The sequence below is a fragment of the Theropithecus gelada genome, chromosome 15, assembly GCF_003255815.1.
Source record: "Theropithecus gelada isolate Dixy chromosome 15, Tgel_1.0, whole genome shotgun sequence".
In the NCBI taxonomy this organism is placed as follows: Eukaryota; Metazoa; Chordata; class Mammalia; order Primates; family Cercopithecidae; genus Theropithecus; species Theropithecus gelada.
Genome location: NC_037683.1, coordinates 89804026 through 89819011, shown reverse-complemented (window position 1 = coordinate 89819011; position 14986 = coordinate 89804026). Strand labels below are relative to the sequence as shown.

The 14986-nt window shown below is 42.1% G+C and overlaps 1 protein-coding gene and 1 non-coding gene across 2 annotated transcripts in view; both read right to left on the bottom strand.

Moving 5' to 3' along the window:
- Positions 1 to 2543: 2543 nt before the first annotated feature.
- PCSK5 (proprotein convertase subtilisin/kexin type 5) overlaps positions 2544 to 14986 on the bottom strand; it is a 466873-nt gene continuing 454430 nt past the window's right edge. The window contains exons 35-37 of the mRNA XM_025360325.1: positions 13996 to 14096; positions 10764 to 10950; positions 2544 to 6341 (exon numbers count right to left, since the gene is read on the bottom strand). Of these exons, the coding sequence (XP_025216110.1) occupies positions 5932 to 6341; positions 10764 to 10950; positions 13996 to 14096 (698 nt within the window). The 3' untranslated portion in view covers positions 2544 to 5931. The remainder of the gene's footprint in view (positions 6342 to 10763; positions 10951 to 13995; positions 14097 to 14986) is intronic.
- On the bottom strand, positions 13482 to 13543 carry LOC112608771. Its single transcript, XR_003116062.1, has one exon. It is a non-coding gene; the product is annotated as a U7 small nuclear RNA (small nuclear RNA).

Sequence of the window (14986 nt, the reverse complement as noted above, 5' to 3'; positions counted from 1 at the left end):
GAGAGTCCTAGATTCAAATTCCAGTTTGACCATTTGCAGACACTTTGACTTAGAGCACTTTAAGTATCATCACTGAGCCTCCCTTCCTCATTCGTGAAGAGGGATCATATTACTCACCTTATAGCATTTGTGTTGTAAGGAGTCAATAAGATCATCATACGAGTGAAGTGCCAAAGACCATGCCTGGCCCATAGATGTCATTAAACATGGTAGCTGTTTTCTCCCTAACTATAAAGCAGCATCATTGTCTGAGGTAAATACCCGAAGGTCGTCATCTCACGCCAGGGAAATCGGGGATACGGACACATAAGAAGTGAGTTTAAGAGCAGAGATTTAACAGGGGAAAGAAAAAGAGAATAGCTCTCTCCTGCAGAGAGAGAGGGGCGGCCGAGTGGGTCTTCCGGTTTCATGGTGAAATGCATGGGATTTTGTAGAGGAGCTTGAGGAGGTGGTGTCTGATTTACACAGGGCCTGAGAGGTTGGTCGGACCAGACGTTCCATTTGCATAGTGTGCAAAGAAGATGGCTATCCCACCCTAATCTTTGATTATGCAGATGGGGTCTGTACCTGGCTGGTGCCATGTTGTCTGCTTTTTTACTGCACATGTGGTGACAAAGAAAAGGAAAAAGAGAATCTCCGTGCTGAATATACCTGCCTTCCAGGTATCCCTTTTCTATTGGCACAGCTGCTGGCAGTTACCTATGGATGCTTTTAGCTTGCTTATCTATGCCTGCACCTTGATTTTTTGGGCTGCTTTTTATTAAAAGGAAACCTTATCGAGGACTCTCTCACCCTTACTATCTGCCTAAATAATTTCTTTCTAGCTCCTGTATCAACTAGATTGAAAGTTCCATGAGGCCTCAAATCTGATGGATCCCAGTTGCTGTTTTTCCAGTAACTAGAATAGTGCTGGGCACATGCTAGACACTTAACAAATACTTGGTAATTGATTGTTATAATTATTAGCATAAAAGTCAGGTAAACTCCAGTGCCTTCTTCAAAGAATCCTGCCTCCATCCTCTTTTTCAAATTAAGTCCAAGCACAAATCTTTCCATGAAGCCACATCTGTATGCTCTAATTTGTAGCTATTTCATGCTTAACTGGCACCACCTCCTCCCCTCCTTACCATTTACTGTCAGGATTAAACAGGAGTGCACTGCATATGCAACGTAGGGCCTAGATGATTTCTCCATATCTTTGAGTCTTGTCTTCTTAAAATTCAATTCTACCATTCTTGATTGTTAAGCAATTGCTGGGCAGTGTGCTGGGTTCTAGAAAAGAAACAGTATCTGCCTCTAGGAGTACCTAGTCTTTCAGTGGATACAGCTTTGTAATCTAACAATTGCATCACAAGGTGATATGAAAAACTATAGGCACAGAGTATCTAGGTAGCAGAGATGGGAGAAAGTGATTAACTTTCTCAAAAATCAGGTTATAAGGAAATGTGACTTTTCAAGGAAGGTTAGGAATTTTCCAGCTGGTTAAGGTGGGAGAAGAATATTCCAAGGAGAGTAAACAATATGTGCCCAAGGGCATGAGATAGCAGGATATTATCCTGGAGAATGTAGAAGCAATTCAGTACTGTTGGAGCATAATGAAGAAGCTGGGAAGTAAGGAGGGGGCCAGGAAATTGAGGGTGATAAGTTCAGAGACAGAGCCAGTGGCCATATGTAGCAAAGTTTTGAATGTCATAAATACTGTAGGTGACGGGGACCCTGGAATGGGATTATCTGAAGAAGTTTAGAAATGACCTTTGATAGCAGGGTAGAAAATACACCAGGAGAAAAAGTAAAAGAGATTAAAGCTGCACAATACTTCAGGAAGAAGTATGAGTGGTCTAGATGAGAAACACTGAGGGCCTGATGTGTAGCAGGACAAGCCGCAGACAAAACTCCTCAGACACAGAGTTAAAGAAGGAAGCAGTTTATTCGGCCAGGAGCATCGGTAAGACTCCTGTCTCAAGAGCCAAGCTCCCGAGTGAGCAATTCCTGTCCCTTTTAAGGGCTCACAACTCTAAGCGTGAGAGGGTTGTGATGGATTGAGCAAGCAGCGGGTATGCGACTGGGGGCTGCATGCACCGGTAATCAGAACGGAACAGAACAGGACAGGGATTTTTACAATGCTCTTGCATACAATGTCTGGAATCTATAGATAACATAACCGGTTAGGTCAGGGGTCAATCTTTAACTACCAGGCCCAGGGCGTGGCACCGGGCTGTCTGCCTGTGGATTTCATTTCTGCCTTTTAGTTTTTACTACTTCTTTCTTTGGAGGCAGAAATTGGGCATAAGACAGTATGAGGGGTGGTCTCCTCCCTTAGACTGAATCAGTGCTGATGAGACAGAAAGACAGATTGAGCTGATTTTTAGGAGACAAAATTCAGAATTGATAAGGCTAGCTTGGACTTCGGGTGTAGGTAGATAAAAAGGAGAAAAAAATAGCACTGTTATTGTTGTGTATCTGTTACTCGGTAAAATGTAATGCTAATCACATAAAAATGCTCAGAAATAGTTCTTTAATAAGTAAGTCTCCATAGAATTATCTGGTCTTGATTTAATTTTATTTCCAATTTTAATATTACTTTCTATTAACTAGAACCTTCCATGCTTTACCCAGCCTCTTGGTGTGTTTCCAGTCTACAAGGATTCTCTTAATATTTCCAAGTGATTTACAAGCAGAAAACTAAAAGGTGACTTTGTTTTCCAACCACATATTTATCTATTTAGATAGTCATTAGCATAGTATTCAAAAGCCATCTGAGAATGACGTTGCATGACTAAAAACAAAGAAGGAAAGATGTCAAACCTCAATACACAAGCATGAACCTTCTTTTCATTGCAGGCCACATAGAGGAACACCACAATTTTTCTTAGTATTGAAGTTCATCTCAGCCTCAACCAATCTTTAACTGTGTATCATAAACACAGATTTTTTTTCATAGAAAACAATTTCTAGTTTACAGAAAAAAATGTCAAACTCAGTCTATCAGAGCTTTAGAATTATCATGGAAGATGAACAACAAAGTATAAGCAAAATTGCTTGTTTTTGTAAGCTAACTGCAGCTACAGAGATGAGAAAGTCTTCCATTGATATGATGGCTATCGTGCATATATTTTTATATATTTCTAAGGATTGAAAGGAGAACTATCAGGGCTTCAGACACATTTTGAAGAGATAATGTTATGTATTTATTTTGAGACAGGGTCTTAGCTCTGTCACTCAGGCTGAAGTGCAATAGCAAGATCACAGGTCACTGCAGCCTTGACCTCCGGGGTTCAAGTGATCCTTCCACCTCAGCCTCCTGAGTAGCTGAGACTACAGGCACTTACCACCATGCCTGGCTAATTTTTAAAATTTGTAGACATGGGGGTCTCACTATGTTGCCCAAGGCTGATGTCGAACTCCTGGGCTCAAGCAATCCTCCTGCCTCAGTCTCCCAAAGTGCTGGGGTTACAGGCACGAACCACCACTCCTGGCAAGGAGATAATTTTATTTATTTATTTATTTAGCTATTTTTTTTGAGACAGAGTCTTACTCTGTCACCCAGGCTGGAGTGAACTGGTGCCATCTCAGCTCACTACAACCTTTGCCTCCCGGGCTCAAGTGATTCGCCTGCCTCAGCCTCCTGAGTAGCTGGGATTACAGGTGTGCACCAACACGCCCAGCTTTTTATTGTATTTTTAGTAGAAATGGGGTTTCACCATGTTGGCCAAGCTAGGCTCGAACTCCTGACCTCAGGTGATCTGCCTGCCTCAGGCTCCAAAAGTTCTGGGATTACGGGTATGAGCCACCATGCCTGGCCAAGGAGATAATTTTAAATGATCAAAAATTTTGAAGGCATATCATACATGTACGTGTATGATCTCTGAAAAGTGTTTTAAAGATAAAGTCAGCAAAGTATAGCCTGTTGGCCAAATCCGACCCACCACCTGTTCTTGTAATGCTGTTAATTAAGAACAGTTTTTGCATTTTTAAATTTTTAAAAGGTTGAAAAAAATCAAAAGAAGAATAAAGTTATCTGAAATTCCAATTTCAGTGTCCATAAATAAGGTTTTATTGAAGCACAGTTCACTCATCCATTATGTACCAGCTGCATTCATGCTACAATAGCAAAGCTGAGTGGTTATGACAAGACTTCCTGGCCAAGAAAGCCTAATGTACTTACTAGCTGCCTCTTTCCAGAGACTGTTTGTCAGCCCTGTTTTAAGAGCTTTCCTCTAAAGAAACACAAGCCTTTAGTAAACTGAAGACTTCTTCATAAAGATTTTCTGTGTCAGTCATACATTATGTTAAAAAAAGAAAATACATGAATTTAGTAAAGATAAAATTGATATTATAGACTAAAATAATAGGCTTGCCTTTATATTTAGGATGCTTATTTTCTCACCTTATGTCAGTAGCATAGTTACAAGAACACATGCTTTAGGGTGGTCATTCTTTTTTCTTGAATCTTGATGAGCTTTGCATGACCTTGGGCTAGTTATCTAACCTCTAGTAAGCCTTAGGTTTCCTACAAGAACAGAATAATAACCATACCAACCTCATGGGAGTATGGTAAGTACCAAAATGGGTAAGTGGGGCATTTTTTGGGGGGAATTACTTAGCTTGTTATCTGGTAGTAGGTGTGCAATAGATTATAATTATCATCATTCTCTGAAAATGTCACTTTTGCTTTCTGGTGCTCCATTCCTAGTACTGCCTGTAAGGTCTGCTTTGACAAGGAAATCTGTAAGACCGTGCCAACATCATTTTGCATAGCCAGAGCCCCTCTCTGTGTTACAATCTGGAGAAAAACTGTCCTCAGGTACATGAATCCAAGAACACACTTGACAGAAGAATGGAAAAAGGGAAGCCTAGGAAGTCTAGAAACAAAAATCATAGTGATGAGCGGTGCTGGAAGGCTGGTCAGCAGCCAGAGTACAGCTTGTGAGCAGCATATTGGGATTTTTTTTTTCCACGTTAGACTCTATTCCAACTCTTTCTATGGAGAGCCCACGGTTTTGTGATGGGTTGTTGACGAAGGAAAGCTCTGAATTTTTTAGAGTAGATGAAGTGTTTGTCATTTTATTCCATTTTATGTTAGGTTCACACTGCCATTTTTCTTTTATTATTTGATGTCTTAGCTGATGACATCCCAGGCGACTCCCAGGCGAAAAGTACCCGGAAAATCATGAGGGTGCAGTTACTGAAAACTCAGTGATTTCTTTTTCGCTGGGCTTGTTCTGCCTTTAGAATCGTTGTGACTGTGGATTCCTGCGGAGGAACTAGGGCCTGGGGACCTCATGGCTCCTCAGCTATGATGCACCTTCTCTTTTCTTCCCTTATCTCAAGTAGGTCCTGAGCAGCCCAGCCCAGGTGGTCTCTTCTGCTCACCAGGGGTGGCCTGGAGTCAATTGATAAGAGCCCTCTTTTCTTGGCCCTTACAAAACAAATCTCTGCCTAAAGACAGCTAAAGGGGAAAAAAACACCACCAAACCAACAACTCCTTTGTACCTCCATTATCCCCAAAATTAGATAAAGAAAAGTTAGAATACCAGGAGGCAGCAGACACCTCCACAACGCAGCTTGCAAGCAGAATTTCTGTAGATCTACTGTCCTTTTTTTTTTTTTTTTTCAATCACATAGAAGAGTTTGTACAAATCTCATTTGTTTTCACTTCCTGCATTTTTGTGTCTTCACACATTATTTTGAGGAAATTCCTCTGAATTTTATGCTTGCTCTTCAATTACGGTTGAACAGGAACTGTTAATTGAGTTTAGCCACTCAAAAGAACAAAGTATTTCATCATTCTCACATATTCTGGTTGGATTCATGGTTAAAGAAGACAAATAGAAACACTCACACATCAGCCTGGTATGGGGATAAAACCAAAAACAGCGATGCTCACAGGCATGCCTGAGAGTGGAATGGTGGTGGTGGGGGGGTGCCTGTTTACTGGTAGTAGGAGTAACTCTCATCATCATATTCCAGCTCATCTTCGTCATCGTCATCCAGCAGCCCATACTTAAATTTCCGGTAGACTGTGCCATCCTGGCCCATGTAGACGATGTCATCATCGTCATCCTCATCATAGTCCCGATCCCTGTACTCAATCACCTGATCCTCTTCAAAGCTGGTGCTCTCTCCATAGCTGCTCTTATAGGAGGAGTAAGACTTGTTGGGGTCGGCCAGCTTTTCATAGCCGGCCTTTGCTGCTGGCTGGACTCGGCCGCGAGATTTCTTCCACACGACCACAGCTGCCCCGAGCAGAAGCGCTAGCATCACGGAGGAGGTGATGAATAGAGCTGTCTTGAAGTGCTCAGCTGCAGGCCTAACCTTGCTTGTTCGAAGGATGCACTCTTCTGTTGGAGGAAGATCCCAAGGGAAGAGGCAAGAGGGAAAAAGTAGAAGAAATAGAATAGAGAAAATTAGATTCTGAAGTAAAGAATTTCACCTTTATTTTAAAAATTGAAAATGGTAGAATCACTGTCTCTGATTTTCCTCTTTTTTTTAATTTTAATTTTAATTTTTTGTAGAGACAGCTTCCCACTATGTTGCCCTGGCTGGTCTCAAACTCTTGGGCTCAAGAGATCCTCCCACCTTGGTCTCCCAAAGTGCTGAGATTACAGACGTGAACCACTGCACCCGGCCTGTCTCTAATTTTCCTAGAAGGCATACCACTGTATAAAATTGGAGTATGTACCCCGTGAGAATCCTAGCCTATGTCTGATGAAGCCAATAAATCCTTCTAGAAAGAAGGTCAGTTTGCCATCCAAAGGGAGTTCCCTTATCCCCGTACCTCATAGGTCAGTCACCAAGTGTCCAACCTTATCAACTGATTCTTCTATTTCCCTCCTAAGAAAATATTTCATCTTGGACCAAGCTTTAGTTATTGCTAAATGCTCTATTTTCTTTCCCAATTCCAACTTCTTTTCTAAGACTGAGTCCTCTCCCAAGGTACCCTTAAGCCTGGGCCAAGATGACTGTCCCACCACTTAAGGGCAAGAGCAGATAATTTATAAAACTACTGACTCTGAGAGCCATGTGGGGCCTTAGAAATTACTTAGGCCAATTTGTTGTTTGACATTTGAGGGAACTAAAGTCCATTGAGAGGAAGTGAATTGTCACATTGTCAGAGACAAGACCTTATTTGTGGAGCAATCAGAATTCAAATCCAGGAATCTTAGCTCCATGGTACGGTCTAAAGACATTAGGACAAAAGGCTCTGACAACTGTTCTTTGGCTTCTTGGAGTTTTGTGCTCCTAGCCTGGCAGAAAAAGAAGTACCATCTTTAAATCCTATCAACTTGAATGATAGGGAATTTTTTTCTATCATTATAAAGAGTTGTTTTCTTTTTTTTTTTTTGAGATGGAGTATCTCTCTGTTGCCCAGGCTGGAGTGCCGTGGCACAATAGCTCGGCTTACTGCAGCCTCTGTCTCCCAAGCTCAAGCAATTCTCGTGCCTTAGCCTCCTGTGTTGCTGGGACTACAGGTGCACACCGCCATGCTTGGCTAACTTTTGTATTTTTAGTAGAGATGGGGTTTCATCATGTTGGTCAGGCTGGTCTTGAATTCCTGACCTCAGGTGATCCACCCTTGGCCTCCCAAAGTGCTGGGGTATAAGCCACCACACCCAGCCATTATTAAGATTTTTGAAATCCAGAGCTCCGATCCCTGTCATCCATCAGCCTTTGTTTTGATGCCTTGATTGAGAATATGGAGTAACCAAAACAGTTTCATGGAAGGAAAGATTCAACTGTAACTTTAGTGATGAGGATGAGCTCATTTTTCTTACTTATTCATTTATCCAGGTGGTATGATTTGGGTAGTATGTCTATTTTTTTTCTATTCTTTAACCCACCACATGGGAGTATGAAAGAACCAGAGAAAAAAACTATCAGGCCATGTTGGATGTACAGGCTGAGATACACGTAGGTGTTTTCATAAATATTTGTTGAACCTCTTGGATCTCTCTTGTTCAGGGGATAATTTCATGAACAATTCTAGGTACATTCTACACGCTAGATAAATAAATATAACACTGCTGCCAAGGTGCAATGATTTTTGCTTATTAAATATTGACCAATTAGATCTGATTCATCATGACTGTGTATTTCTCTTTCTTTTTTGCTAGTGAGAAACAAGTTTTCTACTTTATCATAATTTTCATTCTCATGGGATTTTACCTATCAAGCCAACTTTCTTCTTCTAAAGTAACAGCCCTATCATTATTACATTCATCATTAGCAAGTTCAGCACATAATTTTTCCCTGGAGAAAACATTAAAGCAATGGAGAGATTGATAAGCAATCTGTGTGTGGTACTGTGAGATAAACACTGCCTGAAGCAGTAGAATCAATATAAAAACCTTTCGATGTTGTTTCAATTACTAGGGTGCCATATGCAGTCATGGCTTGCTTACTATTCTCCATCCCAGATCTGCAGAGTCAGGGTTAGCCTCTGTGATATGGTTTCCTTGAAGGGGCAGAGTGTCTCTATAAAGAAGGATCAGGTAATCAAGAGCATTTAGACTTTTGCAGATTGCCACAGGTGGCTCTTCAAGAGCTGCAGGGGGACCAGAAGAGCTGACAAGATAGTTCTTAGTTGGAACAGGCTTTCAGAAACTCTGCATGCAACATGCACAAACTTCTGGTTTCATTTAAAGGCGTTAATGTTGTGAGGGTTATTATTCTTAGCTGATACAGAATGGATACTAGCAATCAGACCCTGAAGGTAGGTGTGTCTGAAGAACAGGGAAAACCAGCTGCTCATGGGGTTGGGAAAGCTGAAAGCAGGAAAATGTTTTTGGAAAGATGATACTTAAAACCCAACTGAAAATGCTGATCAAGCCAGATGTGGTGGTTCATGCCTGTAATCCCAGCACTTTGGGAGGTTGAGGCGGGCGGATCACCTGAGGTCAGGAGTTCGAGACCACTCTGGCCAACATGGTGAAACCTGTCTCTACTAAAAATACAAAAATTAGCCGAGTGTGGTGGCGCATGCCTGTAATCCAAGCTACTCTGGAGGCTGAGGCAGGAGAATCGCTTGAACCTGGGAGACAGAGGTTGCAGTGAGCCGAGATTGTGCCATTGCACTACAGCTTGGGTGAGAGTGAGACTCCATCAAAAAAAAAAAAAAAAAGAAAGATGAAAAGAAAGGAAGAAAGAAACGAAAGAAAGAAAGAAGACAAAAGGAAGGAAGGAAGGAAAGAAGGAAGGAAGGAAAAGAAAGAAGAAAGAAAGAAGGAAAGAAAGAAAAAGAAAAAGAAAGAAAGAAAGAAAGAGAAAGAAAGAAAAATGCTGATCAAAAATAAAAAAGAAGTGGCTGGTAGCAGTTATGGGTCTGGGATTTTCTTTTTTCTTTTTTTTTTTTTGAGATGGAGTTTCGCTCTTCTTGCCCAGTCTAGAGTGCAGTGGCGTGATCTCGGCTCATCGCAACCTCTGCCTCCCAGGTTCAAGTAATTCTTCTGCCTCAGCCTCCCTAGTAGCTGGGATTACAGGCATGTGCCACCACACCCGGCTAATTCTGTATTTTTAGTAGAGACAGGGTTTCTCCATGTTGGTCAGGCTGGTCTTGAACTCTCGACCTCAGGTGATCCACCCGCCTTGGCCTCCCAAAATGCTGGGATTACAGGCGTGAGCCAACGTGCCCGGCCTGGGTCTGGGATTTTCTTTACTTACAAATGGACCAACTCAGAAATATGGCATCTCTTTTTGTAGGTGAATGTTACTTCTAGACCCCAAGGAAATTATCTACTTCTGGCCTAGAGAGTATATTTTAAGAATATATGTTTCTTTTTCTTTTTTTTTCTTTTAGAAAAAATCACTCAGTTTGAGATTTTTCTAAGTTTATGACCAACGAGAACCAAGTACCCACATGGATGGGGTTAGTTAGACTTGAGGATAGCTGAGGGACTGGAAATTGGTAAAGGGGATTTTACTTCTTCTTACCCTTCAATAAAAATTCATTTCTAAAATGTCATAAGTCTCTAATGAGAGGCCCCGGTTTGGGCTGACTTTCATAGAATGATTCTTCAACAGAATCAAGATAATATTGACATCAGCTTCCTTGATAGTTGATTATTTTCCTTTTTTCCCAGGAGGGAAGAATAAAAAAAGGAACAGAGTAATTCATAAAGATAAAATGCTAGCTCTACTTGAGTTCTAGTCTTGGAGGCAAGTGGAGCATCTAATTCCAGATGAACCATTTTTTAAAAAAAAATTGAGCCAGCATCTTGCTCTGTCACCAAGGCTGAAGTGCAGTGGTGTGATCTCGGCTCACTGCAATCTTTGCCTCCTGGGCTCAAGAGATCCTCCCACCTCAGCCTTCTGAGTAGCTGGGACTATAGGCATGCACCACCACGCCCAGCTAATTTTTGTATTTTTAGTAGAGATGGAGTTTTGCCATGTTGCTCAGGCTGGTCTCAAGCTCCTAGACGCAAGCAATCTGTCCGCCTCGCCCTCCCAAAGTGCTAGGATTACTTACAGGCATGAGCCAACGCGCCTAGTCTCCAGATGAAACTTTTAATATTGGTGTGGACTTGGGCATGTGAATCAAACTCTTTGAGCCTCAGACTCCTCATCTATAAAATGGGACTGATAATCTCTACTTGTGAAGTGAGACAATGGACGTGAAGTTTCAAGTACAGTAGGCCCATAGTAGGCACTCAATAAAAAGATAGCCATATTGATGCTCCTGAACTTTCCGTCCCCACTCCCTCTGCTCCCATTGGCTTCCTGAGGACATGCCCTTCCTCTGCAGGCTGCTCTTGCTCTCCCCTCACCCGTGGTGTCCTGGCAGTCACAGCACTCCTGGGCACTGGTGGGATCGGAGGTGTTGCAGCAGTGGAGGCAGCGGCTGTCGTCCACGTGCAGCACCAGGTTGGCGGGGCACAAGGTGCAGTTCTTGGCCCCTGGTCCCTTGCATTCCATGCAGCTCTCGTGGCATTTTTCACAGTTAAACTTCTCTCCCTGGTAAGAGCAATCAAGAGGTTCCGTTTGAGTGCAGAGGGATTAACAAAGCACTGGAGTTCCCAGATGGTATTTCATCTTGTCTCCATAAGGAGGGAGGTGTGTGGGGGACAGCAGAAGGATAGTGTGTTCTGAGCCCATTTTAATTGTGCTGGGTGAAAGAACCCACTGTCTGTGATGGGGTGGAATCACGGCTGTGCCCTGCCCTTTGAGATCTGCTAATAACAGTGGGAGAACAGACGTCTAGAACAGTTCGGGTTAGGAGCTGACAGCTCCTGTGCTCAAGGACAGCTCCTGTGCTTAAGGACAGCTCAGGTCAAGGACTAGTTTTGTCTGGCCCACACTGTTGACTTTCAGTTTAAAATATTTTGCATTCATTTCCCACATCTCAAAAGTGGGATATTTCACATGTAAATTCGTTCCTAATTTCTCTTTAGAAACTAGAAGACCTGTCAACACTGGATTCGTCACTCCCACGTGGCAATGGCCCCCCTTTCCACTCTTCTATTTGACACAATTCCCAGCACTTGCTATGATGTCACCAACATGTAGGTGATACATCCATTTCTACTTTCCTTCAAGCTTCAAGCTTACACTGTGGTTTTCTTTGACCCAGCATTTATGTTTGTGACCTGCTTGGCCCTCTGTGGTTACTGGATTATTGTGGTCAGGCCCCAGAATAATATAGATTGTGGCTGTGTAGCTCAAGTAGTTACATCTCTTTAGGAAGAGAGTGGAGAGATGAGAAGAAAGTGGCTTCCCTCCTGACAAGTTGCTCCTTGACTGGTGCTGGAAACGTGGGTTAGGGAAGGTGCCTTCCTGTTTTACTTCTGTAACTTTGCAAGTATGGTATGACAGAAAAAGAAGAAGGAATGGAAATTGCTTTTGTTGAGCACCTTGGCATGTTTCAGGCACTGACAAGGTGCTTTCTCAGCTGTTACTATCTCATTGAATCCTGCATCTCACATATTATCTCATCCTTCAGGTTTAATCCCAGCTTTGTTACTTACCACTCATATAATTTTTTTTTTTTTTTTTGAGACAGGGGCTTACTTTATTGCCCACGCTGGAGTGCACTGGTGTGATCGGATTCAAGCAATCTTCCTGCTTCCGCCCCACATATAGCTGGGACTACAGGCATACACCACCATGTCCAGCTAATTTTCTTTTTTTGTATTTTTTGTAGAGATGGGGTTTCACCATGTTGCCCCGGCTGTACTCATATAATCTTTAACACATTATTTAACCTCTTTGAGCCTCAGTTTCTCTAAACTGTAATGAGGGCTGTTGCCAGAATTTAAAGAGAACTCATACGTAAATATATTAGTTTGTGTTAATGTCATCATGGGGAAATTTACTTATTTTCTAAAGTTTGAAAACACAATCAAGAAATTTGTGGTCTTGCCGGGTGCGGTGGCTCACACCTGTAATCCTAGCACTTTGGGAGGCTGAGGTGGGTGGATGGCTTGAGCCCAGGAGTTCGAGACCAGCCTAGGCAACATGGTGAGACCCTGTTTCTACTAAAAATACAAAAAATTAGCTGGGCATGGTTGTCAGAGGCATTTGAACCAGAGCAACTCCATCTTGAATAGGGGCTGGGTAAAATAAGGCTGAAACTTAGTGAGCTACATTCCTAGATGGTAAGGCATTCTAAGTTACAGGATGAGATAGGAGGTCGGCACAAGATACAAGTCATAAAGGCCTTGCTGATAAAACAGCTTGCAGTAAACAGCCAGCCAAAACCCACCTAAACCAAGATGGCAATGAGAGTGACCTCTCGTGGTTCTCACTGCTACACTCCTACCAGCGCCATGACAGTTTACAAATACCATGGCAACATCAGGAAGTTACCCTATATGGTCTAAAAAGGGAAGCCATGAATAATCCATCCTTTGTTTAGCATATCATTAAGAAATAACCATAAAGATGGGCAAGCAGCAGCCCTCACAGCTGCTGTGTCTATGCAGTAGCCATTCTTTTATTCCTCTACTTCCTTAATAAACGTGCTTTCACTTTGCCCTATGGTTTTGCCCTGAATTCTTTCTTGTGTGAGATCCAAGAACCCTCTTTTGGGGTCTGGATTGGGACCCCTTTCCGGTAGCATCTTTCTGGCAACCACAGAAGTGACAATAGTGAGGAAACTCCCAACCCAAAGGCTAACTTTGGGTAAGTGGTGGGGACCAGTGACATGGTAGTCCCAGCTATTCAGGAGGCTGAGTTGGCAGGATCACCTGAGCCCAGGAGGTCAAAGCTGCAATGAACTGTAACTGCGCCACTGCACTCCAGCCTGGGTGAGAGTGAGATCCAGGCTTAAAAAAAAAAAAAAAAAAAAAATTATGGTCTCAAAATCCATGGCAAATGAATCCTCATATTTTTCCTTCCTTCCTTCCTTCCTTCCTTCCTTCCTTCCTTCCTTCCTTGCTTCCTTCCTTCCTTCCTTCCTTCCTCCCTCCCTCCCTCCCTCCCTCTCTCCTTTTCTTTCTTTTCTTTTCTTTTCTTTTCTTTTCTTTTCTTTTCTTTTCTTTTCCATGGAGGGTTTTCTGGTAGAAACCAGAAAACCTGCTGTACAAATTCTAAAAGAGCTGTAACACTGCAAATGAATCCTTCTTAATACACTGTGATCAGGTAGAGGAAACAAAAGGTCAACATTAGCTGTGTTGCTCCTATGTTATTCACATGTTTCTGGTTAGACCAGAGAGAAGTAAGGGACAAGATAGTTTGTATTTCTGACATAATATTCTTATGTTGACTGAAACTTCTATGGTGATGAACAACAAATAAAGAATTCATTCCAAGGCCCTCACGACTTAACTTCTCCATTAGCTTAGATCTTCTCAGTTCCTTTGGAGTAAAAGTTAAGGCTACAGGTGGGTAGCACCATTATTACATGATGCAATGGTACAAGATTTTAAAATATTAAACGTACAGTATTTCTATAGTATGAGAATGTTGGGACATTTTGATTGGCCAGAATGACATGCAGGAACTAAGCTCATGTTCCTCTCTGGAGAGAGCAGAAGGCCCAGCACCCCTAGCCCTCCATACCTCTCCCACTCTGTATTCCCCAACAAGACAGTCCGAGGTGCAGATCCCTCCCATGAGGTGGTAACTCCACACACAGGATAAGCAATTCAACGCTCCTTTTCCTGAAAGAGAAAACATTCTATGTTATGAGATTGACCTTAGATTTCAACCTCTGTCTCTGTTCCGAAACACTTAGGAACAAGGAATATGTCAAGTAAATTGAAGCGGAAGGGTGAATTGATTGAGGATATGAAAAAGAAAAAAGTCTCCCACACAAAGTAGAAATTATACAATTAGTTCAATCTATGTCGACTCTCAGTCTGAAAATTGAGGATTTTGGGATGACAGATATTTTATTACAGCAAGAGAAAAGATTTTCAGAGAATGAGAAATCATGTAGAAAGTTTATAAAACCTTTGCTATTCTGCTTATTGTTTAACTAGTGTGGAGGATGTTACCAGCTGTTTGGAGGACTGCAATACTCAGTGCATAAATCATGAATAGAGAGTTTCTAATTGAGAAACAGCACTAAACTTGGCACTTAAATGCTAGGGCTAAAAGGATTCAGCAGGTCATTTTGTTTGGTGGTTCTTAATTTTGGGGTGGTGTTGATGGTGCTAGATTTCTTTGACATTCTCTTGAAAGCTGTAAGTTCTCTTCTCAGAAATTTGACATCTTATTTATTTCTCTTTTTGAAAATACTGATAAATGAAAACTAAGGCCCAGACATGTAATGCCACCTATCCAGGGTTACATAGGTGGTGGTCAAGATTCAAATTCAAGTTTGTTGACTCATAATCCATTGATCTGTCTTTCTTTCTTTTTGTTTTCTTTTGTTTTTTTTTCAGATGGGGGTCTTGCTATGTTGCCCAGGCTGATCTCAAACTCCTGGACTCAAAGGATCCCTCTTGCCTCAGCCTCCAAGTAGCTGGGATTACAGATGTGTGCAATTGCGCCTTGCTGAGGTGCTCTTTCTACCACACTATCTGCCTTAGCACATGAGCCACCAAAT